This window comes from Oncorhynchus mykiss, chromosome 17 (assembly GCF_013265735.2).
Source record: "Oncorhynchus mykiss isolate Arlee chromosome 17, USDA_OmykA_1.1, whole genome shotgun sequence".
In the NCBI taxonomy this organism is placed as follows: Eukaryota; Metazoa; Chordata; class Actinopteri; order Salmoniformes; family Salmonidae; genus Oncorhynchus; species Oncorhynchus mykiss.
Window position 1 is genome coordinate 8,120,021 of NC_048581.1, and position 26,132 is coordinate 8,146,152.

The 26,132-nt window shown below is 45.9% G+C and overlaps 2 protein-coding genes across 2 annotated transcripts in view; one reads left to right on the plus strand and one right to left on the minus strand.

Moving 5' to 3' along the window:
- Positions 1 to 21,242, plus strand: part of LOC118940250 (protein tweety homolog 3-like) — a 70,278-nt gene extending 49,036 nt beyond the window's left edge. The window contains exons 11-14 of the mRNA XM_036948772.1: positions 6,491 to 6,627; positions 9,100 to 9,282; positions 12,300 to 12,375; positions 15,596 to 21,242. Coding sequence (XP_036804667.1) covers positions 6,491 to 6,627; positions 9,100 to 9,282; positions 12,300 to 12,375; positions 15,596 to 15,730 — 531 coding nt within the window. The 3' untranslated portion in view covers positions 15,731 to 21,242. The remainder of the gene's footprint in view (positions 1 to 6,490; positions 6,628 to 9,099; positions 9,283 to 12,299; positions 12,376 to 15,595) is intronic.
- A 3,050-nt stretch (positions 21,243 to 24,292) lies between these two features.
- LOC118936550 (beta-1,3-N-acetylglucosaminyltransferase lunatic fringe-like) overlaps positions 24,293 to 26,132 on the minus strand; it is a 21,755-nt gene continuing 19,915 nt past the window's right edge. Inside the window, exon 8 of the mRNA XM_036948773.1 lies at positions 24,293 to 26,132. This exon is cut by the window's right edge and continues 281 nt beyond it. The gene's annotated coding sequence lies outside the window, so the exon portion shown is untranslated.

Here is a 26,132-nt window from a genome sequence, read left to right on the forward strand (position 1 = left end):
GGCTCTAACAGAGTGGTGTTATATTGTAGTGTTCCAGGACTATGTCCAGGCTCTAACAGGGTGGTGTTATATTGTTGTGTTCCAGGACTATGTCCAGGCTCTAACAGGGTGGTGTTATATTGTTGTGTTCCAGGACTATGTCCAGGCTCTAACAGGGTGGTGTTATATTGTAGTGTTCCAGGACTATGTCCAGGCTCTAACAGGGTGGTGTTATATTGTTGTGTTCCAGGACTATGTCCAGGCTCTAACAGGGTGGTGTTATATTGTTGTGTTCCAGGACTATGTCCAGGCTCTAACAGGGTGGTGTTATACTGTGTTCCAGGACTATGTCCAGGCTCTAACAGGGTGGTGTTATATTGTTGTGTTCCAGGACTATGTCCAGGCTCTAACAGGGTGGTGTTATACTGTGTTCCAGGACTATGTCCAGGCTCTAACAGGGTGGTGTTATATTGTAGTGTTCCAGGACTATGTCCAGGCTCTAACAGGGTGGTGTTATATTGTTGTGTTCCAGGACTATGTCCAGGCTCTAACAGGGTGGTGTTATATTGTTGTGTTCCAGGACTATGTCCAGGCTCTAACAGGGTGGTGTTATATTGTTGTGTTCCAGGACTATGTCCAGGCTCTAACAGGGTGGTGTTATATTGTTGTGTTCCAGGACTATGTCCAGGCTCTAACAGGGTGGTGTTATACTGTAGTGTTCCAGGACTATGTCCAGGCTCTAACAGGGTGGTGTTATATTGTTGTGTTCCAGGACTATGTCCAGGCTCTAACAGGGTGGTGTTATACTGTGTTCCAGGACTATGTCCAGGCTCTAACAGGGTGGTGTTATACTGTGTTCCAGGACTATGTCCAGGCTCTAACAGGGTGGTGTTATATTGTAGTGTTCCAGGACTATGTCCAGGCTCTAACAGTGTGGTGTTATATTGTAGTGTTCCAGGACTATGTCCAGGCTCTAACAGGGTGGTGTTATATTGTTGTGTTCCAGGACTATGTCCAGGCTCTAACAGGGTGGTGTTATATTGTTGTGTTCCAGGACTATGTCCAGGCTCTAACAGGGTGGTGTTATATTGTTGTGTTCCAGGACTATGTCCAGGCTCTAACAGGGTGGTGTTATACTGTAGTGTTCCAGGACTATGTCCAGTCTCTAACAGGGTGGTGTTATATTGTTGTGTTCCAGGACTATGTCCAGGCTCTAACAGGGTGGTGTTATACTGTGTTCCAGGACTATGTCCAGGCTCTAACAGGGTGGTGTTATATTGTAGTGTTCCAGGACTATGTCCAGGCTCTAACAGGGTGGTGTTATATTGTTGTGTTCCAGGACTATGTCCAGGCTCTAACAGGGTGGTGTTATACTGTGTTCCAGGACTATGTCCAGGCTCTAACAGGGTGGTGTTATATTGTAGTGTTCCAGGACTATGTCCAGGCTCTAACAGGGTGGTGTTATATTGTTGTGTTCCAGGACTATGTCCAGGCTCTAACAGGGTGGTGTTATATTGTAGTGTTCCAGGACTATGTCCAGGCTCTAACAGGGTGGTGTTATATTGTTGTGTTCCAGGACTATGTCCAGGCTCTAACAGGGTGGTGTTATATTGTTGTGTTCCAGGACTATGTCCAGGCTCTAACAGAGTGGTGTTATATTGTTGTGTTCCAGGACTATGTCCAGGCTCTAACAGGGTGGTGTTATATTGTTGTGTTCCAGGACTATGTCCAGGCTCTAACAGGGTGGTGTTATATTGTAGTGTTCCAGGACTATGTCCAGGCTCTAACAGGGTGGTGTTATATTGTTGTGTTCCAGGACTATGTCCAGGCTCTAACAGGGTGGTGTTATATTGTTGTGTTCCAGGACTATGTCCAGGCTCTAACAGGGTGGTGTTATACTGTGTTCCAGGACTATGTCCAGGCTCTAACAGGGTGGTGTTATATTGTTGTGTTCCAGGACTATGTCCAGGCTCTAACAGGGTGGTGTTATACTGTGTTCCAGGACTATGTCCAGGCTCTAACAGGGTGGTGTTATATTGTAGTGTTCCAGGACTATGTCCAGGCTCTAACAGGGTGGTGTTATATTGTTGTGTTCCAGGACTATGTCCAGGCTCTAACAGGGTGGTGTTATATTGTTGTGTTCCAGGACTATGTCCAGGCTCTAACAGGGTGGTGTTATATTGTTGTGTTCCAGGACTATGTCCAGGCTCTAACAGGGTGGTGTTATATTGTTGTGTTCCAGGACTATGTCCAGGCTCTAACAGGGTGGTGTTATACTGTAGTGTTCCAGGACTATGTCCAGGCTCTAACAGGGTGGTGTTATATTGTTGTGTTCCAGGACTATGTCCAGGCTCTAACAGGGTGGTGTTATACTGTGTTCCAGGACTATGTCCAGGCTCTAACAGGGTGGTGTTATACTGTGTTCCAGGACTATGTCCAGGCTCTAACAGGGTGGTGTTATATTGTAGTGTTCCAGGACTATGTCCAGGTTCTAACAGGGTGGTGTTATATTGTAGTGTTCCAGGACTATGTCCAGGCTCTAACAGGGTGGTGTTATATTGTAGTGTTCCAGGACTATGTCCAGGCTCTAACAGGGTGGTGTTATATTGTTGTGTTCCAGGACTATGTCCAGGCTCTAACAGGGTGGTGTTATATTGTTGTGTTCCAGGACTATGTCCAGGCTCTAACAGGGTGGTGTTATACTGTGTTCCAGGACTATGTCCAGGCTCTAACAGGGTGGTGTTATATTGTAGTGTTCCAGGACTATGTCCAGGCTCTAACAGGGTGGTGTTATATTGTTGTGTTCCAGGACTATGTCCAGGCTCTAACAGGGTGGTGTTATATTGTTGTGTTCCAGGACTATGTCCAGGCTCTAACAGGGTTGTGTTATATTGTTGTGTTCCAGGACTATGTCCAAGCTCTAACAGGGTGGTGTTATATTGTTGTGTTCCAGGACTATGTCCAGGCTCTAACAGGGTGGTGTTATATTGTTGTGTTCCAGGACTATGTCCAGGCTCTAACAGGGTGGTGTTATATTGTAGTGTTCCAGGACTATGTCCAGGCTCTAACAGGGTGGTGTTATACTGTGTTCCAGGACTATGTCCAGGCTCTAACAGGGTGGTGTTATATTGTTGTGTTCCAGGACTATGTCCAGGCTCTAACAGGGTGGTGTTATATTGTAGTGTTCCAGGACTATGTCCAGGCTCTAACAGGGTGGTGTTATATTGTTGTGTTCCAGGACTATGTCCAGGCTCTAACAGGGTGGTGTTATATTGTAGTGTTCCAGGACTATGTCCAGGCTCTAACAGGGTGGTGTTATATTGTTGTGTTCCAGGACTATGTCCAGGCTCTAACAGGGTGGTGTTATATTGTAGTGTTCCAGGACTATGTCCAGGCTCTAACAGGGTGGTGTTATATTGTTGTGTTCCAGGACTATGTCCAGGCTCTAACAGGGTGGTGTTATATTGTTGTGTTCCAGGACTATGTCCAGGCTCTAACAGGGTGGTGTTATATTGTTGTGTTCCAGGACTATGTCCAGGCTCTAACAGGGTGGTGTTATATTGTAGTGTTCCAGGACTATGTCCAGGCTCTAACAGGGTGGTGTTATATTGTTGTGTTCCAGGACTATGTCCAGGCTCTAACAGGGTGGTGTTATATTGTAGTGTTCCAGGACTATGTCCAGGCTCTAACAGGGTGGTGTTATATTGTAGTGTTCCAGGACTATGTCCAGGCTCTAACAGGGTGGTGTTATATTGTAGTGTTCCAGGACTATGTCCAGGCTCTAACAGGGTGGTGTTATATTGTAGTGTTCCAGGACTATGTCCAGGCTCTAACAGGGTGGTGTTATATTGTAGTGTTCCAGGACTATGTCCAGGCTCTAACAGGGTGGTGTTATATTGTTGTGTTCCAGGACTATGTCCAGGCTCTAACAGGGTGGTGTTATACTGTGTTCCAGGACTATGTCCAGGCTCTAACAGGGTGGTGTTATATTGTAGTGTTCCAGGACTATGTCCAGGCTCTAACAGGGTGGTGTTATATTGTTGTGTTCCAGGACTATGTCCAGGCTCTAACAGGGTGGTGTTATATTGTAGTGTTCCAGGACTATGTCCAGGCTCTAACAGGGTGGTGTTATATTGTTGTGTTCCAGGACTATGTCCAGGCTCTAACAGGGTGGTGTTATACTGTGTTCCAGGACTATGTCCAGGCTCTAACAGGGTGGTGTTATACTGTGTTCCAGGACTATGTCCAGGCTCTAACAGGGTGGTGTTATATTGTAGTGTTCCAGGACTATGTCCAGGCTCTAACAGGGTGGTGTTATATTGTAGTGTTCCAGGACTATGTCCAGGCTCTAACAGGGTGGTGTTATATTGTTGTGTTCCAGGACTATGTCCAGGCTCTAACAGGGTGGTGTTATATTGTTGTGTTCCAGGACTATGTCCAGGCTCTAACAGGGTGGTGTTATATTGTTGTGTTCCAGGACTATGTCCAGGCTCTAACAGGGTGGTGTTATACTGTAGTGTTCCAGGACTATGTCCAGTCTCTAACAGGGTGGTGTTATATTGTTGTGTTCCAGGACTATGTCCAGGCTCTAACAGGGTGGTGTTATACTGTGTTCCAGGACTATGTCCAGGCTCTAACAGGGTGGTGTTATATTGTAGTGTTCCAGGACTATGTCCAGGCTCTAACAGGGTGGTGTTATATTGTTGTGTTCCAGGACTATGTCCAGGCTCTAACAGGGTGGTGTTATACTGTGTTCCAGGACTATGTCCAGGCTCTAACAGGGTGGTGTTATATTGTAGTGTTCCAGGACTATGTCCAGGCTCTAACAGGGTGGTGTTATATTGTTGTGTTCCAGGACTATGTCCAGGCTCTAACAGGGTGGTGTTATATTGTAGTGTTCCAGGACTATGTCCAGGCTCTAACAGAGTGGTGTTATATTGTTGTGTTCCAGGACTATGTCCAGGCTCTAACAGGGTGGTGTTATATTGTTGTGTTCCAGGACTATGTCCAGGCTCTAACAGGGTGGTGTTATATTGTAGTGTTCCAGGACTATGTCCAGGCTCTAACAGGGTGGTGTTATATTGTTGTGTTCCAGGACTATGTCCAGGCTCTAACAGGGTGGTGTTATATTGTTGTGTTCCAGGACTATGTCCAGGCTCTAACAGGGTGGTGTTATACTGTGTTCCAGGACTATGTCCAGGCTCTAACAGGGTGGTGTTATATTGTAGTGTTCCAGGACTATGTCCAGGCTCTAACAGGGTGGTGTTATATTGTTGTGTTCCAGGACTATGTCCAGGCTCTAACAGGGTGGTGTTATACTGTGTTCCAGGACTATGTCCAGGCTCTAACAGGGTGGTGTTATATTGTAGTGTTCCAGGACTATGTCCAGGCTCTAACAGGGTGGTGTTATATTGTTGTGTTCCAGGACTATGTCCAGGCTCTAACAGGGTGGTGTTATATTGTTGTGTTCCAGGACTATGTCCAGGCTCTAACAGGGTGGTGTTATATTGTTGTGTTCCAGGACTATGTCCAGGCTCTAACAGGGTGGTGTTATATTGTTGTGTTCCAGGACTATGTCCAGGCTCTAACAGGGTGGTGTTATACTGTAGTGTTCCAGGACTATGTCCAGGCTCTAACAGGGTGGTGTTATATTGTTGTGTTCCAGGACTATGTCCAGGCTCTAACAGGGTGGTGTTATACTGTGTTCCAGGACTATGTCCAGGCTCTAACAGGGTGGTGTTATACTGTGTTCCAGGACTATGTCCAGGCTCTAACAGGGTGGTGTTATATTGTAGTGTTCCAGGACTATGTCCAGGTTCTAACAGGGTGGTGTTATATTGTAGTGTTCCAGGACTATGTCCAGGCTCTAACAGGGTGGTGTTATATTGTTGTGTTCCAGGACTATGTCCAGGCTCTAACAGGGTGGTGTTATATTGTTGTGTTCCAGGACTATGTCCAGGCTCTAACAGGGTGGTGTTATATTGTTGTGTTCCAGGACTATGTCCAGGCTCTAACAGGGTGGTGTTATACTGTAGTGTTCCAGGACTATGTCCAGTCTCTAACAGGGTGGTGTTATATTGTTGTGTTCCAGGACTATGTCCAGGCTCTAACAGGGTGGTGTTATACTGTGTTCCAGGACTATGTCCAGGCTCTAACAGGGTGGTGTTATATTGTAGTGTTCCAGGACTATGTCCAGGCTCTAACAGGGTGGTGTTATATTGTTGTGTTCCAGGACTATGTCCAGGCTCTAACAGGGTGGTGTTATACTGTGTTCCAGGACTATGTCCAGGCTCTAACAGGGTGGTGTTATATTGTAGTGTTCCAGGACTATGTCCAGGCTCTAACAGGGTGGTGTTATATTGTTGTGTTCCAGGACTATGTCCAGGCTCTAACAGGGTGGTGTTATATTGTTGTGTTCCAGGACTATGTCCAGTCTCTAACAGGGTGGTGTTATACTGTGTTCCAGGACTATGTCCAGGCTCTAACAGGGTGGTGTTATACTGTGTTCCAGGACTATGTCCAGGCTCTAACAGGGTTGTGTTATGATGGAGTGGAGGGCCTGATCTACCTGGTGCTGTTCTCCTTCGTCACAGCTCTCATGTTCTCCTCCATCGTCTGCAGTGTGCCACACACCTGGCAGAGCAAGAGGTAACACACCGGAACACACACCTGAACACCCACAACACAAACACCTGAACACACACCTGGCAGAGCAAGAGGTAACACACCTGAACACACACACACAACACAAACACCTGAACACACACCTGAACACATACAACACCTTAACACACACCTGAACACATACAACACCTTAACACACACCTGAACACATACAACCCCTTAACACACACCTGCACACATACAACACCTTAACACACACCTGAACACATACAACACCTTAACACACACCTGAACACATACAACACCTTAACACACACCTGAACACATACAACGCCTTAACACACACATCTGGCCTATTCCCTGCTAAGACATTGATCAGATCTTACTACTACTGCTACTGCTACTAATACTACTACTACTAATACTACTGCTGCTACTACTACTACTCCTAATACTACTGCTGCTACTACTACTACTACTACTACTACTGCTGCTACTACTACTACTACTACTACTACTGTACACAGCCTTCATGTTTAGTATAGTGCATCTGTCTGTCTATCAGACTCTCTCGTCTGTCTGTCTGTCTGTCTGTATGCGCCCGTCTCTCAGTTTGATTTCACATCTTCTAATTGGGTCAACACCATTATTTTCTGTCCCCCCCTCATCCCTCCTTCTGTTTCTTCTCCTCTTCCTCGTCCTCCTTTCTCCTACCAATGTTCTGACTTGTGAAAACCTGTGACTCGGAATGGGACGATGGAATCCTCAGTAACAGTTGATGGGAACACGGATCATATCATATATAGATTAATAAATGTCATTGACGGTTTTGGCCCATGGCGTAATATATTTTGTACTAAATACATTGGACTTCTCAATTGACATCTCTGTAGCGACAGAGATTCTGTGTGTCCCTGGTCGACCTGCTCCTGTGTTTCTATCATCGAGAAGAGAGGCCTTGGCAGAGTGCTTCGTGTAGGAACAGTCCTGCTTTTGTGCTCTGTGTGTGTGGATGAGTTTTGGGCAGCTTTATATGCGAGTGTGGCAGCATTAGAACCGATTGTGAAATAGCACTGCTGCCCCCTGGTGGTGTGAAGAGATAACAGTTGAAGCCTCTCGGGGGAACCAGTGCTTGTCTCTTCACTGCCCGTGCAATCTACGGACCGATCTAAAGTTCTACAAACATGTTTTATACCCTGTGTAGTTGACCTGCACTCCACTACCTTCCCAATAAGCACACGTCCTATCTGATTATTTCATTATTTTTCGCTGACGATTGTTTATTTTGTATTTATTTGTATCATTGTATGTCACAGCAGAAAATGGTTCACCACCAGCGGCCATTTTGACCTAATTTTACTTTTCTTTGTGACATTTTGTATGACTTTAAATTTTTATGGTGCACTCGAGATTTCAGATGCATGAATCAAATAACCTGAAATGAATGAATCAAATGGCTTGAAATAAATGAATCAAATTGCTTTTTTTAATTTAACCTTTATTTAACTAGGCAAGTCAGTTAAGAACAAATTCTTATTTACAACGATGGTCTAGGAACTGCCTTGTTCAGGGGCAGAACGACAGACCTTGTCAGCTCGGGGATTCGATCCAGCAACCTTTCGCTTTACTGGCCCAACGTTCTAACCACTAGGCTACCTGCCGCCCCACTTCCTCCTGAAGTGTGCTTGAAATTAATGAATCAAATGGCTTGAAAAGGAATTAATCAAATGGCTTGAAAAGGAATGAATCAAATGGCTTGAAAAGGAATGAATCAAATGGCATGAAATGAATTAATCAAATGGTTTGAAATGAATGCTCATTATGGGGAGTCAGTCATTGCCTGCCGTTCAGGGGAATAAATTCCGATGATTCCTTTGTAAATAAGCTCTATGCTTCTCTCCTGTCCTCTTGCTGTATCCCTCTGCTGCTGAGACAGAGCTGCTACTGATGACGGTGAGGAGGATGCTGAAAACTGCACGATATCTCTGGTTCCTTCTACAATTGGCTGAAATGGAACAAGTCTTGACTCCTGACTTCTTTGACCCCTAGACAGTGTTCTGTGAACCTCGTGTGCACCTGTGCTTTGTGGTGGGGTGGTGCCTGGGGGATGATGGTGGTGGGGGTGTTTTGGGGTTATTCTTGCCTGGCGTCTCTCCGTTGCACCAATACCAATACAAGGGAATTAGGTGGTTTAGTGTGGACTTGGCCCCTAGTCCCTGATCTTGGGTCAGTTTTTAATTTTCCTCATTTAATGGTAAATGGTCAGTTTTGTGGGAGGGGAAGCTGATCCTAGATCTGTGGGTTGAGGGGTGTATTATCCTCCTTCAAGGGTCCTATGAGTCTGAGTTGACCCTCTGTCAGCTCCTCTCTCCTCTGTTCTCACTCTCACTGTCTGTCTCCCCTCACCCCTCCTTCTCCTCGCCCGGCCCCTCCCCTCCCCTCGCCCCGGCCCCTCCCCTTGGCCCTGGCCCCTCCCCTTGGCCCTGGCCAATGAAGGACGGATGATGAGGATGGAGAAGACGAGTCTGCTGCCCAAGGCAATCGGGGGGCGGGTCCTCATGATAACCTGTACCGCGTGCACATGCCCAGCCTCTACAGCTGTGGTAGCAGCTACGGCAGCGAAGCTAGCATCCCTGCTACGGCCCACACTGTCAGCAATGCCCCTGTCACTGAGTACATGTGAGTTAGCACCCCACCGGTAGCCGCTAGCTGAAACAACACACTGCCTGCTACACAAGCTAGCCACGCGATCTCCATTGTCTGCCATACATTATTGTAGCTAGCGAGTGAGTTAGCCTGCTAGCCACATGTCAGTTAGCACCGCTAGCAGAATCGACACACTGCCTGCTACACAAGCTAGCCACGCGATCTCCATTGCCTGCCATACATTATTGTAGCTAGCGAGTGAGTTAGCCTGCTAGCCACATGTCAGTTAGCACCGCTAGCAGAATCGACACACTGCCTGCTATACAAGCTCAAGTTAGCCACGCGATCGCCATTGCCTGCCAAACATTATCGCTAGCTAGCGAGTGAGTTAGCCTGCTAGCATAAACAAAACACTGCCTGCTATCAGTTAGCTATCAGTTACCCAAATGAAGCTACACTGCCTGCTCAGTGATATACATTAGGCTACATGTGAGTAAGCCTGCTAGCCATATCGGAGTTAGCTTTTACACATTGCCTGTCTGCCATACAAGTTAGCTATTGCCTGCTACCAATTAGCCACGCAATTGCCATTGACTGGTATCGGCCTACCGTGAAGCTACAGCTAAAGGGTGTGAGTTAGCCTGCATACCTTTTAACTACTCAAGTAACAGGCCTGCATACCTTTTAACTACTCAAGTAACAGGCCTACATACCTTTTCAACTAGTCAAGTAACAGGCCTGCATACCTTTTCAACTAGTCAAGTAACAGGCCTGCATACCTTTTAACTACTCAAGTAACAGGCCTGCATACCTTTCAACTAGTCAAGTAACAGGCCTGCATACCTTTCAACTAGTCAAGTAACAGGCCTGCATACCTTTTCAACTAGTCAAGTAACAGGCCTGCATACCTTTTAACTAGTCAAGTAACAGGCCTGCATACCTTTCAACTAGTCAAGTAACAGGCCTGCATACCTTTCAACTAGTCAAGTAACAGGCCTGCATACCTTTTCAACTAGTCAAGTAACAGGCCTGCATACCTTTCAACTAGTCAAGTAACAGGCCTGCATACCTTTTCAACTAGTCAAGTAACAGGCCTGCATACCTTTTAACTAGTCAAGTAACAGGCCTGCATACCTTTTAACTAGTCAAGTAACAGGCCTGCATACCTTTCAACTAGTCAAGTAACAGGCCTGCATACCTTTCAACTAGTCAAGTAACAGGCCTGCATACCTTTTCAACTAGTCAAGTAACAGGCCTGCATACCTTTTCAACTAGTCAAGTAACAGGCCTGCATACCTTTTAACTAGTCAAGTAACAGGCCTGCATACCTTTCAACTAGTCAAGTAACAGGCCTGCATACCTTTCAACTAGTCAAGTAACAGGACTGCATACCTTTCAACTAGTCAAGTAACAGGCCTGCATACCTTTCAACTAGTCAAGTAACAGGCCTGCATACCTTTTAACTACTCAAGTAACAGGCCTGCATACCTTTCAACTAGTCAAGTAACAGGCCTGCATACCTTTCAACTAGTCAAGTAACAGGCCTGCATACCTTTCAACTAGTCAAGTAACAGGCCTGCATACCTTTCAACTAGTCAAGTAACAGGCCTGCATACCTTTCAACTAGTCAAGTAACAGGCCTACATACCTTTTCAACTAGTCAAGTAACAGGCCTGCATACCTTTTCAACTAGTCAAGTAACAGGCCTGCATACCTTTCAACTAGTCAAGTAATAGGCCTACATACCTATTCAACTAGTCACCGTAATAGGCCTGCATACCTTTCAACTAGTCAAGTAACAGGCCTGCATACCTTTTCAACTAGTCAAGTAACAGGCCTACATACCTTTCAACTAGTCAATTAATAGGCCTGCATACCTATTCAACTAGTCAAGTAACAGGCCTGCATACCTTTCAACTAGTCAAGTAACAGGCCTGCATACCTTTCAACTAGTCAATTAATAGGCCTACATACCTATTCAACTAGTCAAGTAACAGGCCTGCATACCTTTCAACTAGTCAAGTAACAGGCCTACATACCTTTCAACTAGTCAATTAATAGGCCTGCATACCTATTCAACTAGTCAAGTAACAGGCCTGCATACCTTTCAACTAGTCAAGTAACAGGCCTGCATACCTTTCAACTAGTCAATTAATAGGCCTACATACCTATTCAACTAGTCAAGTAACAGGCCTGCATACCTTTCAACTAGTCAAGTAACAGGCCTGCATACCTTTCAACTAGTCAAGTAACAGGCCTGCATACCTTTCAACTAGTCAAGTAACAGGCCTACATACCTTTCAACTAGTCAACATAAGTTGAAGTTATGCATTAATGTATTCCATTAAGTATACCACTGATACAACTACATACAAAACAATACATTATGTATAAAAAATGTAAAAAGATTATCACGTTCACCGGATAGGTGCAGGGAAATGTGTTGTTTTACACGGTCGGCCATGGTAGTACGGCACCACAGGAGCAAATTAGGGTTAAGTGCTTTGCTCAAGGGCACATCAACCTTTTGGTTACCGGCCCAACCCTTTAAGCATCTAGCGCTAGGACAATAATATAGCAGACAAGGCGCTGTTGTTGTGGATGCCGACCACATACTGAGGGTCTGATGGCTAAGTCCCAATGATCTCTCCTTCCTCTTGAAGTGTGCACTCATTCACCACTCCCCACCATTGTAAAAAGCATTTGATTGATGTTGGCATGGATACTAGAATACTAGATGGAGTTTCCGTATTCCAGTCATATACATGAAGGGAAGTGAACAAGTGCACACTTCGGGAGAAAGGAGGGATCATTGGGACGCAATCTAGTTGTTGTAGGGAGGACTGTAAGTGCAGGAAGTGACAACAGTAACCAGGAAGTGACAACAATAACCAGGAAGTGACCTCAGTAACCAGGAAGTGACAACAGTAACCAGGAAGTGACAACAATAACCAGGAAGTGACCTCAGTAACCAGGAAGTGACAACAATAACCAGGAAGTGACCTCAGTAACCAGGAAGTGACCTCAGTAACCTCTCGTTTGTGACGCAGGACCCAGAACGCAAACTTTCAGACCCCCAGGTGTGAGAACACGCCTCTGATTGGCAGGGAATCCCCTCCACCCTCTGTAAGTGCACACTTTCTAGTACACACTATCCCCTCCACCCTTTTGTAAGTGCACACTTTCTAGTACACACTCTACTACAGTTATGCCCCCTCCGAACCCTGAAGGTGTTTTACCTTCGCGTGTGGATAAACCATCGCAAAGGTCATTTTGGCAGCCTGGCTTTTTAATTGGAATAGATTGTAATTCAAAACAGGTGTTTAGTCTGACAGATCACAGATGGGAAAAAAAAGACATTTTGTCAGTCTCTAATTCTGATGTAAACTCTGGTTAGTCTATTTCGCATGTCAAATGGAACCCTATTCCCTATGGGCCCTAGTCAAAAGCAGTGCACTATAATAGGGAATAGGGTGCCATAGGGCTCTAGTCTAAAGTAGTGCACTATATAGGGAATAGGGTGCCATTTGGTAGTAGAAGACTGGGCCAGTGGTGCTAACCATTTGGTGGTACGAGACTGGGCCAGTGGTGCTAACCATTTGGTAGTACGAGACTGGGCCAGTGATGCTAACCATTTGGTGGTACGAGACTGGGCCAGTGGTGCTAACCATTTGGTAGTAGAAGACTGGGCCAGTGGTGCTAACCATTTGGTGGTACAAGACTGGGCCAGTGGTGCTAACCATTTGGTGGTACAAGACTGGGCCAGTGGTGCTAACCATTTGGTAGTACAAGATTGGGCCAGTGGTGCTAACCATTTGGTAGTAGAAGACTGGGCCAGTGGTGCTAACCATTTGGTAGTAGAAGACTGGGCCAGTGGTGCTAACCATTTGGTAGTAGAAGACTGGGCCAGTGTTGCTAACCATTTGGTGGTACGAGACTTGGCCTCTTGTACCTCTCCTTGAACCAGACTTCATCGCTGCATCCTCAGGTCTCAATAAGGAAGTATAGAGGCTGGGTTTGGCCCAGTTAACCCTTGAAGAGCTCTCTCTTATATCTTCATACCTCTTCATAGGAAAACAAATGGGTGTTGCCATGTGCTCTTTCTCTTGAGACTCTTGGTGTCTGACGCTGGGTTTTCCCTTCTTCTTCTTTTAACGTTGTATCTCTTGAGTCTGTGGACGGGCGATACAGTCTTTCCAGTACAGCCATTGGTTAAAGCTGGTTGTTTCCGAAGGCGTTTTACCTTGAAGTCACCCGGAGTGACTTCCTGTCCATGTCCGTCCTTAATTCGTGTCGTCCCCCCCCCCCCCCCCCCCCCCCTAGTAAACCACAGCCAACGCTCCTTTAGTCCTGTCCCCATAGTGTGTCTGTGTGTACACGTCCTCTAGATGCATGTTACCTATGTATCTGTTCCCCTGTCATCACTAAACATCACTACTAGTTCTTCACCTGGGGTGTGTTCATTATGGAAAAACGTTTACCATTTTATGAACCGAACGGAAGCAAAGCAGCAAAAAATTTGAGTTTCTATCGGGACAAATTCAGGTAGGTCCCCTCCCAGTTTCGTTCCGTTTGCTTCCGTTTCAGAAGCATTTCGACAAACAGAATCGGAGGAATGAATTACATCCCTGATTCACAGGGCCAACTGCTGAAAACCACCCATAGAGGTGGATAGAGGTCACACAAAGGCTGGTTTAGAAGCACATATGTGCCCTCTATCCAACTCTATGACGTCATGTCATCCACCACCACCGTCTAGCAGTAGACACCACCTCGGTTTGGTGATGCACGGCGGCCATTTTGTGCCTCATGGCTCACCAAGCACTAGTTTCCACATTAGAGATGGGGAAACTGGGAAACCCAGCGCTACAGTACTCCCTCACTAAGACCACTGACTAATATCAGGCTAACCTACCTAACCTTCTACATCAGAATTAGAGCACTAATACAATTGATCAATTCAATATTTGATACTATTTCCTGTCTAATAATAATCATCTAGAGTTGAGTGCTAACGCCTGTCAAAAACCCTGCAGGACTATAATCCTAATCCTAATCCATCTCTGTAGTGATAATTGTTGTTTTTAATCCACTACCTCAGGCTGTCCAAATGACTAGTGAAGTGTGTGTGTTGCTTGTTTCCCATAGTGTTTCCCTCTACCAACCTCCTCACCCTGTCCTCTACTCTCTGTCTCTCTCTGTCTCTGGACACTTGTAAGCAGCATATCTCTACATACCCTTCTCTACTCCCTCCCCCTTTTGAAGGACACTAGTATACATACCCTTCCCTACTCACTCCCCCTTTTGAAGGACACTAGTATACATACCCTTCCCTACTCCCTCCCCCTTTTGAAGGACACTAGTATACATACCCTTCCCTACTCCCTCCCCCTTTTGAAGGACACTAGTATACATACCCTTCCCTACTCCCTCCCCCTTTTGAAGGACACTAGTATACATACCCTTCCCTACTCCCTCCCCCTTTTGAAGGACACTAGTATACATACCCTTCAGATTTGGGCAGTGTTGATGGCTACACAATATTTATTTTTTGTTATTTTCTTTTCTTTCTTTTTCTCTCTCTCCCTACCTCTCTCTCTCTTCCCTCTATGTTTCTCTCTCTCTCCCTACCTCTCTCTCTCTTCCCTCTATGTTTCTCTCTCTCTCCTCCCCTACCACTCTCTCTCTCTTCCCCTCCCCCTATGTTTCTCTCTCTCTCTCCTCCCCTACCACTCTCTCTCTCTTCCCCTCCCCCTATGTTTCTCTCTCTCTCCTCCCCTACCACTCTCTCTCTCTTCCCCTCCCCCTATGTTTCTCTCTCTCTCCCCCTACCACTCTCTCTCTCTTCCCCTCCCCCTGTTTCTCTCTCTCTCCCCCTACCACTCTCTCTCTCTTCCCCTATGTTTCTCTCTCTCTCCCCCTACCACTCTCTCTCTCTTCCCCTCCCCCTATGTTTCTCTCTCTCTTCCCCTCCCTCTCTCTCTTCCCCTCCCTCCCTCTCTCTCTCCCCCTACCACTCTCTCTCTCTTCCCCTGTTTCTCTCTCTCTTCCCCTCCCTCTCTCTCTTCCCCTCCCTCTCTCTCTTCCCCTCCCTCCTCTCTCCCTCCCCCTACCACTCTCTCTCTTCCCCTATGTTTCTCTCCCCCCTCCCCCTCCCCCTCTTCCCCTCCCTCTGTCTCTTCCCCTCCCTCTCTCTCTCTCTCTTCCCCTCCCTCTCTCTCTCTCTCTCTTCCCCTCCCTCCCTCTCTCTCTCTTCCCCTCCCTCCCTCTCTCTCTTCCCCTCCCTCCCTCTCTCTCTTCCCCCTCTGTCTTTCTCCCCTACCGCTCTCTCTCTCTTTCTCTCCAGTACACCTCGAGTATGAGGGCCAAGTATCTGGCCACCAGTGGACCGGACCAGAACCGACGGTCAGTCCCCAATGACCAGTTGGACCCAGCCAGCCGACCACATCCCCTCGCCAGACCACAGTCATCTGTCCACTAGAACCTCCCAGAACCTACCAAAACCTACTAGAACCTATTATAACCTACCAGAATCTTCTAGACAGAACTCATCAACCACAAAAGAACGGGAACAAACCAGGACCAATTTTTCATTCCACTAAAGAACCACAACCCACTAGAACCACCAACTCCTTAGAACCTGTTGACACAGTAGTCCACGTATAGAACCAGAACCACTAAGAATCACAACCACCTCCTCAGCCCATAGGAACCACAAAAATAATACTTCTCAGATTCACCTGAACAGACCACAGTGGGTTGAAAACCAGAGCCAACCAACGGACCACCCAGCCCAGCCCAGCTCACCAGAACAGAACCTCAACCAATCAGCCAACCAACACCAACCTACCTACAGACTCCAGAAGATCACCATGAACCTTGTAGATCTCCCCCCTCCCCCCACCACCACCACCTCAGTTCCATCTCCCCTACAACCGTCCCACAGTCCCACTCAGCTCTACACCATCTCAAACTGGATCCTCCACCTCTTTACCAAGTATACGGCCCTCTGGTGGTGACTGCCGAAAGGAGCCTGTTTATTAAGTATACTGCCCTCTGGTGGTGACTGCCGGTATGAGCCTGTTTATTAAGTATACTGCCCTCTGGTGGTCACTGCCGGTATGAGCATGTTTATTAAGTATACTGCCCCCTGGTGGTCACTGCCGGTATGAGCCTGTTTATTAAGTATACTGCCCTCTGGTGGTGACTTCCGGTATGAGCCTGTTTATTAAGTATACTGCCCTCTGGTGGTCACTGCCGGTATGAGCCTGTTTATTAAGTATACTGCCCTCTGGTGGTCACTGCCGGTATGAGCCTGTTTATTAAGTATACTGCCCTCTGGTGGTCACTGCAGGCGTGAGCCACACACACAAACATCCTGTATAGAACTGTAAATAGTGAAATAGTATGAGTTACATTCTGGAAGACTCAACTGAAACATGGTGGTATTTAGAGTGTGTGTTTCCAAGGACTGAGGCTGTATCTCATTCTAGGCGACACACACACACACACACACACACACGCGCACACACACACACACACACACACACACACACACAGAGAGAGGCCTGTACACGTGTGTGTACCTCTCTCTACTCTACCTGCCTCTGTAAACAACCCTCCTGCCATCTAATCTACCAAGCCACTAGGACACAGAATCTGACTGCAAAACGGCCCCTGCACTCTGCAAAACGGCCCCTGCACTCTGCAAAACGGCCCCTGCACTCTGCAAAACGGCCCCTTGCACTATGCAAAACGGCCCCTTGCACTCTGCAAAACGGCCCCCTGCACTCTGCAAAACGGCCCCCTGCACTCTGCAAAACGGCCCCCTGCACTCTGCAAAACGGCCCCCTGCACTCTGCAAAACGGCCCCTTGCACTCTGCAAAACGGTCCCCTACACTCTGCAAAACGCTCCAACATTCCTGTAACATCTGGTGTTTTAAACTTCACTGCAAAAGGGCTGTTGTGCAGACAGACCATGTGGCCTGAAGCTGAATCAGAAAGCCATGTTGTGGAGTAACCACTCTCTGTAGATAGATTTAGCTACCACTGTACAGCGGTGACGTGTTAGCATTTAGCCTGTGTTAAGAGCCACGTTAACTAACTACATGTATGACTACAACTTGAAATCGTGAGCTCTCTCTTGAGTGTGTTCATGTGTTCTGTGTGTGTTTGCGTGCGTCTAACGCACATGTAAATATGAGTCCAGGACCGAACGGAACATGGTGGAATTCCAAACATTCTGAAATCAGATTCCGATTCCAGATTCCCAGAGGAAGAGTTTGCGTTCCCAAACTAACTCTGGGACTCAATGAAAAGACGAAAGGATATGGGAGAGCTCACCTGTGGGCTCATAACTCTGTATAATTAGGGGTGTGACATCTCCTTAACTGAAAGACATGTGAGAGCTCACCTGTAGGCTCATAACTCTGTATAATGAGGGATGTGAACTCTCCTAAACTGAAGGACATGGGAGAGCTCACCTGTGGGTTAACAACTCTGTATAATGAGGGATGTGAACTCTCCTAAACTGAAGGATATGGGAGAGCTCACCTGTGGGTTAACAACTCTGTATAATGAGGGATGTGAACTCTCCTAAACTGAAGGACATGGGAGAGCTCACCTGTGGGTTAACAACTCTGTATAATGAGGGATGTGAACTCTCCTAAACTGAAGGACATGGGAGAGCTCACCTGTGGGTTAACAACTCTGTATAATGAGGGATGCTGAACTCTCCTAAACTGAAGGACATGGGGGAGCTCACCTCTGGGTTAACAACTCTGTATAATGAGGGATGTGAACTCTCCTAAACTGAAAGACATGGGAGAGCTCACCTGTGGGTTAACAACTCTGTATAATGAGGGATGTGAACTCTCCTAAACTGAAGGACATGGGAGAGCTCACCTGTGGGTTAACAACTCTGTATAATGAGGGATGTGACCTCTCCTAAACTGAAGGACATGGGAGAGCTCACCTGTGGGCTCATAACTCTGTATAATGAGGGATGCTAAACTCTCCTAAACTGAAGGACATGGGAGAGCTCACCTGTGAGTTAACAACTCTGTATAATGAGGGATGTGAACTCTCCTAAACTAAAGGACATGGGAGAGCTGACCTGTGCCAAAATAACTGAATAATGAGGGATGTGAACTCTCCTAAACTGAAGGACATGGGAGAGCTCACCTGTGGGTTAATAACTCTGTATAATGAGGGATGTGAACTCTCCTAAACTGAAGGACATGGGAGAGCTCACCTGTGGGTTAACAACTCTGTATAATGAGGGATGTGAACTCTCCTAAACTGAAGGACATGGGAGAGCTCACCTGTGAGTTAACAACTCTGTATAATGAGGGATGTGAACTCTCCTAAACTAAAGGACATGGGAGAGCTCACCTGTGCCAAAATAACTGAATAATGAGGGATGTGAACTCTCCTAAACTGAAGGACATGGGAGAGCTCACCTGTGAGTTAACAACTCTGTATAATGAGGGATGTGACCTCTCCTAAACTGAAGGACATGGGGGAGCTCACCTGTGGGTTAACAACTGTATAATGAGGGATGTGACCTCTCCTAAACTGAAGGACATGGGAGAGCTCACCTGTGGGCTCACAACTCTGTATAATGAGGGATGTGAACTCTCCTAAACTGAAGGACATGGGAGAGCTCACCTGTGGGTTAACAACTCTGTATAATGAGGGATGTGACCTCTCCTAAACTGAAGGACATGGGAGAGCTCACCTGTGGGTTAACAACTCTGTATAATGAGGGATGTGAACTCTCCTAAACTGAAGGACATGGGAGAGCTCACCTGTGAGTTAACAACTCTGTATAATGAGGGGTGTGAACTCTCCTAAACTGAAGGACATGGGAGAGCTCACCTGTGCCAAAATAACTGAATAATGAGGGATGCTGAACTCTTTATCCCGTCATTCCTTTTTTTAGTTCCTTAATTCTCAAAAAGGAAAATAAATCCTGGATAATGTTGGATCATACGGTGAAAGACAGAGAAAGACTCTTAAAATAAAATGTGTTTTTAATTTAGTTTAAAATAAAATGTGTTTTTAATTTAGTTTAAAAAAATGTAACTTGATAATGAAGAATTGGGGTGCTGTGACCAACTTTCTCTTTACATAAATAAACGTTTACTTCATTTTTTATTATTTCATCAAACAGGGATCTTCTTTAACGACCTGACTAAAGGTCACGATGAGGTTAGAGGTCGCAACCTTTCTCAAAACAGGACGTTTTTTCTTCTTCTTCTTCTTCTTCTCAGAAGCACAAACGATCTTCGCGGTAACTATGGGAGACGGAAAAGAAGAACACCCACACGTTGACGTAACGTGTGTGCGTTGTGGGAACGCTTAGAGCCTCGTGGAACATGCCTGATCTCGCGACTTGTTCCGTTTCACGGTGAAGTGAAAGGAAACCTCTCCTTAACCTAGGTTAGGGGCCAACCATAGAGTAAGATAGAGTACCTAGTAAAGTATCTAACTCTATGGGGCTGCCAGTAGTTTATCTCTAGGGGCCAACCATAGTTAGACAGAGGACTCTCTAAAGACCCTCTTACCTTACTAGGTACTCTAACTCTATGGGGCTGCCAGTAGTTTATCTCTAGGGGCCGGCCATAGAGTAAGATAGAGGACTTTAAAGTTCACTCTTACTTTACTAGGTACTCTATCTAGCTCTATGAGGCTGCCAGTAGTTTATCTCTAGGGGCCGACCATAGAGTAAAATAGAGGACTCTAAAGTTCACTCTTACTTTACTAGGTACTCTATCTAACTCTATGGGTCTGCCAGTCGTTCTCTCTCTCGCTACTATGTGCCGTGAAGTGTATGATGATAATAGTCTAGCTGTAATCTCTCTCATCACTCTTGTGTGTGATGGCTCGTCCAGTGTAGTCTTGGTATTGCTCTCTTCTCTCCCGTGTGTGCTGTCTGTCTGTACGTACAGTACAGTGGTCTGTGTGTGCTGTCTGTCTGTACGTACAGTACAGTGGTTTGTGTTGCCAGCAAATTAAGGGTCGTTATTATTATCCAATCTTCATCTAAGAAACACACACTAACGTTCATTGCAGACCCACACATTGTAGACACAGACAGTATTCTTTATATCTAGCCATAGTCCTGTGAACTGTCTCACACACACCATAGAACTACAGTACCCATAACACCCTCACTCCTGTAAATTTGACACTGGTTCGCATTTGCATCATGGGAAATGTAGTGTATTAACTAGAGGGATTTCCAGTTAATGGGAGAAAGAGTCCATAGGAATGATCGTTCAAACGATCTTGATTAACTCGCTCCGGGTAGAAGTTGCCTTTAACCACAGATCTAGGATCAATTTACTCTCCCATTATCCTAATCTTATCCTAATCTTATCCTAATCTTGTGTGTGTGTGTGTATATAATTTACTGTGAATGAAAGACCAGCGAGACAATCGTAACTGGCGTGATTCCACTCGTTCTTAATGTTCTGTTTATCACGTCACCATGACAACGCTACCTATACTACGGCGTTTTGCACGACGGGAGAGGACCGAAAAAATAAATATATATATATATATATATACTGTTGGAAACTAAAGATACCAATGGCCTTTTCTTAAACTTGTAACAATCTAACAATTCTTCATATCACACGTTTTAATTTGTCTGTCTTCTAAAAAAAAAAATGAATCATAAAAAAAAAAAACTATAGCTAGCTCATTTTGTAGGGTAATAATTATTATTATTATGGTAAGAGCACCATTTGTTTTCTGTTTTTCTTTATAATAATGCTGAATGACTGTCTTGAATTGCATTTTTATTTTTTATAAAACCGTACTGTAGACTTGTTACATTTTTTTGGTTGTTGTTTTTATGTACCTGGCTACAACAACGGTTTACTAAGATGATAATACTGTCTGTTCTCAACTGTGGTGGTGACATTATTGAGCCTGGAATCCATGTTTTAAAAACAGAATTAAAACAACTTTAACTGACTCAGAACGACTGGTGTGGTCTGTTATTGAATTTGACACATCTCCTCTCTCCTTTCTCTCGCTCTCTCTCTCCCTGTCTCTGTAATGACACATCTTCTCTCTCCTTTTTCTCGCTCTCTCTCTGTAATGACACATCTCCTCTCTCCCTTTCTCTCTCGCTAACTCCCCCCCTGTCTCTGTAATGACACATTCACTGACAGTAGATGGCGATATTCCTGTATGTTGGTCACGGATTAAAGAGTGTTTCTCTTGAGTCTAGTCAGACACAGAAACAGTAGCCAGGCTAACAGAAACAGTAGCCAGCCTAATAGAAACAGTAGCCAGCCTAATAGAAACAGTAGCCAGCCAGGGAGTTCTGGGCTGATGGGGGCTCTGGTACATTCTAATGCCTTGATTTCATCCCATATACACAGCTCAATACTCAACACCCAATACTCAATACTAATAACGGAAACAGTAGCCAGCTCAATACTCAATACTCATTCAATACTTTAATAACTTTACCTCCCAGCTTGGTAACATGAGCTGTGGTACTGAGTTGAAAGACGTGACTTTCTCATTAAAATGACCTGAAAATGTCTGAATTCAATGAGTTAGTTGTTTTGGATGTCTAGGCTCGGGTTTGTACGATCGGGATTAACGTTGTAAATTGGATTTAAAAACCATTAACGTTGCACCGGTCTTCTCTCGAGAAAGTCACCGCAGTTGAACTGAAATACGTTCGTTACCATGGTGATATTTGTTCAAATTACACGGAACAAAATTATAAAAATGGAACACGCAACTTACAGTTCATGAAAATAAATCAGTCAATTGAAATAAATGCATTAGGACCTGACCTATGGATTTCACATGGCTGGGAATACAGATATACATCTGTTGGTCACAGATACCTTTTTTTTTTAAGTAGGGGCGGGGCGTCTGACCACCATTTGCCTCGTGCAGAACGACACACCTTCTCATAGAGTGGATCAGGCTGTTGATTGGTGGCCTGTAGAATGCTGTCCCACTCGTCTTCAATGGCTGTGCGAAGTTGCTGGATATCGGCGGGAACTGGAACACTCTGTCGTTCGTATATATGTCGATCCAGAGCATCCCAAACATGCTCAACGGGTGACATGTCTGGTGAGTATGCAGGCCATGGACGAACTGGGACATTTTCAGTTTCCAGGAATTGCGTACAGATCCTTGTGACATGGGGCCTTGCATTATTATGCTGAAACAGGAGGTGATGGCGGCGGATGAATGGCACGACAATGATCCTCAGGATCTCGTCACGATGTCTCGGTGCATTCAAGTTGCCATCGATAAAATGCAATTGTGTTTGTTGTCTGTAGCTTATGCCTGCCCATACCATAACCCCACCGCCACCATGGGGGCACTCTCTTCACAACGTTGACATCAGCAATTTGCTTGCCCACACGATGCCATACATGTGGTCTGCCATCTGCCCAGTACAATTAAAACCGGGATGAATCCATGAAGCGTGCCAGTGGCCATCGAAGTTGAGCATTTGCCCACTGAAGTCAGTTACAACCACGAACTGCGGTTTCTGACAGTTTGTGCAAAAATGATTTGCAAACCTGGCCTTTTATTGTCCCCAGCACAAGGTGCACCTGTGTCATCATCATGCTGTTTAAATCAGTTTGTTGATATGTCCCATATGTCAGGTGGATGGATTATCTTGGCAAAGGAGAAATGTTCTCTAACAGGGATGTAAACAAACAGAATTTGAGAGAAATACATGTCTTTGTGCTTATGGAACATGTTTCTGGGATGTTTTATTTCAGCTCATGAAACATGGGACCAACACTGGGTCGGTGGGTCGGTGGGTCGGTCGGTCGGTGGGTGGTCGGTGGGTGGGTCGGTGGGTGGGCGGTGGGCGGGTCGGTGGGTGGGTGGTCGGTGGGTCGGTGGGCGGGTCGGTCGGTGGGTCGGTGGGTGGGTCGGTGGGTCGGTCGGTGGGTCGGTGGTGGGTGGGTCGGTGGGTCGGTGGTCGGTGGGTCGGTGGTCGGTGGGTTGGTCGGTGGGTCGGTGGGCGGTGGGTCGGTCGGTCGTCTGTCGGTGGGTCGGTGGGAGCCACAGAAAGAGAATCAGACATGTGTTATCTGGGTGCGTAGCCATTGACTCATACACTGGTTCAGAGGGTAAAGGTGAAGGGTCAAACATTCCTAGACAACACCCCAACACACACACACAGCCAGTCCGCAGCAGAGCCAGAGAGAGATAGGAGATCCATGTCACACCTGCTGATGTCAGACTCTTAACTCTGCTGCGTCTGCACAGATTTTAATACATGTTTTAATGTAGCCTTGATTTAACTACACAGATAATACTGTGTGTGGGGAGTTGTCTGGTTTAGTCACTATAACAGGACTGTCTCTACTGAGGGACCTACTGATGAGGACTAATGGAGAAGGGGAGAGAGAAGGGGAGAGGGGGGAGAGAGAGGGGGAGAGGGGGAGAGAGAAGGGGAGAGGGGGAGAGAGAAGGGGAGAGGGGGGAGAGAGAGGGGGAGAGGGGGGAGTTGTCTGGTTTAGTCACTATAACAGGACTGTCTCTACTGAGGGACCTACTGATGAGGACTAATGGAGAAGGGGAGAGAGAAGGGGAGAGGGGGGAGAGAGAAGGGGAGAGAGAAGGGGAGAGGGGGGAGAGAGAGAGGGGGAGGGGGGAGAGAGAAGGGGAGAGGGGGGAGAGAGAAGGGGAGAGGGGGGAGAGAGGAATCTGTTTGTGTCTCGGTCTGTGTGAGAATCTGTTTTTATTATTAGACTGAATAAAGTGCTATAAGGCTGAATAAGGCATTATTATGCTGAATAAGGCATTATAAGGCTGAATAAGGCATTATTATGCTGAATACGGCATTATAAGGCTGAATAAGGCATTATAAGGCTGAATAAGGCATTATTATGCTGAATAAGGCATTATAAGGCTGAATAAGGCATTATAAGGCTGAATAAGGCATTATTATGCTGAATAAGGCATTATAAGGCTGAATAAGGCACTATAAGGCTGAATAAGGCATTATAAGGCTGAATAAGGCACTATAAGGCTGAATAAGGCATTATTAGGCTTTATTAAAAAAGCAGAGAATAGCAACCACTGTGGTGAGACAAAAGGCAATATATTCAGCGTTCAAATCCCTTGAGATACTGCTGTCTTTCTATAGTCCAGATACTGGAGAATACATCCAACAACAACAATGACAAAGACAACAACAACAAAGACAACAACGACAACAACAACACAGTAAAATCCCAATCAGAAACCGTCCTGATCAAAAGAATAACATAAAAACACATGACTGAAGCAGATGATGTTCAGTGGTCAAAACAGAACAGGTCTTTATCTATAGAGGCCCAGTCCAGGAGGAACGCTTCTCATAAACAATCTCCAATCAGAAACCCATTATGGGTCAATTATTACCTCACAGAGAGAGAGAGAGAGAGAGAGGTCATCAGAACACTTATTAAGAACACGAGAACATGAACATGTTCCGCTCATACAAAAACAATCCATGGAACAGGTCCATTATGATGGCATGATGGGTGGACTGGCGGCCAATGTGAGAGTACCCATGAGTCAAATTACCAGGGTTAAAGGTTCCGAGACTGTTCTAGTCATTCTATTTCTGTTTCCACCTCTCTGATCCCTCCCAACACGCCTCAGGATTCCACTACTAAACATAGAACTAGAACGGCTGCCTGTCTGCCCATTATGACGTCGTTGACATGAATAGGGAGGCCCGTTCTACTCCTTCTACATTCCTCTGTTTACAAATGTACATGAGATATATATCGTCATGGTAACAAAATGCATAGTCTGTCTTCAATACAGTAGGATGTTGGGTTTAAAGTTTTTTGACCCCCCACCAATGGGATTTCTGGAACCATATTCATAAAGAATGTCAGAGTAAGAGTGCTGATTTAGGATCAGTTTGGCCTTTTAGATTATAATGAATAAGAGAGGGCACCTGATCCTAGACCGGCAGCCCTATTCTGAGACCTGCTTTATGTACACAGTCCCTGGTGCTTCAGAACTCCCAGCAAAGTGCTTGGTCACCATCCAACTCCAAGTCATTATTACTGTTGTCTGATTGACAGCTGTCTGATGGAATAACAAGATAATACTGAAAAGTTATAGACAATCAACTGTTTAACAACGAGCAGTAAAACACACCACTTCACTGGTCTGGTAGAGATCCGGAGTCTGTTGACATTATTATTATTCTTTTTATCCACAATAAACCTTAATATTGGGAAGAATATTGAAAAGGAAAAAAACAGTACACAGTTTGTATATCCTTCAGCCTCCAAGATGCAGGAAGAGGAATGTTGAACACCAAAGAGGATGTAGAACCATTCTCCTTAGCAACCAAGGGGGGGGGGGAAAGATAACAACTTCTACTCACAAAATAGATAGCCTGGTCCCAGATCTGTTTGTGCTACCATGCCAACTACATCGCTGTCGTGGACGAGACAAACGTGACATTGAGTTTGTGACAAGGAGTTGATGACAGCACAAAACCAGACTGGAACTCAGGCTACAAAGCGGAGCGACACAACAGCCTTAAAACAGAGGCTCTCTGTTAGAGCTGCAACACAGAGCCATCTGCAATCAGCAACTTCACAACAACGTTGCGCTCGTCTCTTCCCCCCACCAGGCCTCTCTGGGAGGGACTAGGGGTTAGAGGTCAAGGGTTAGAGGGCGTAAGGATCCGGTGACGGAGAGATCCAGTGTCATCCCACGAGGTGCCCCCCGAGGCCCTAGGAACCCCAAAACGATCCAACTCCATCCCTGTGACACCAAGCAGGACATGAGAGCTGGAGAAAGACGTTCTATGGTCAGAAGGCACCGTATCATGACATCATCATTCTGGAACCATACAGAGGGAGGC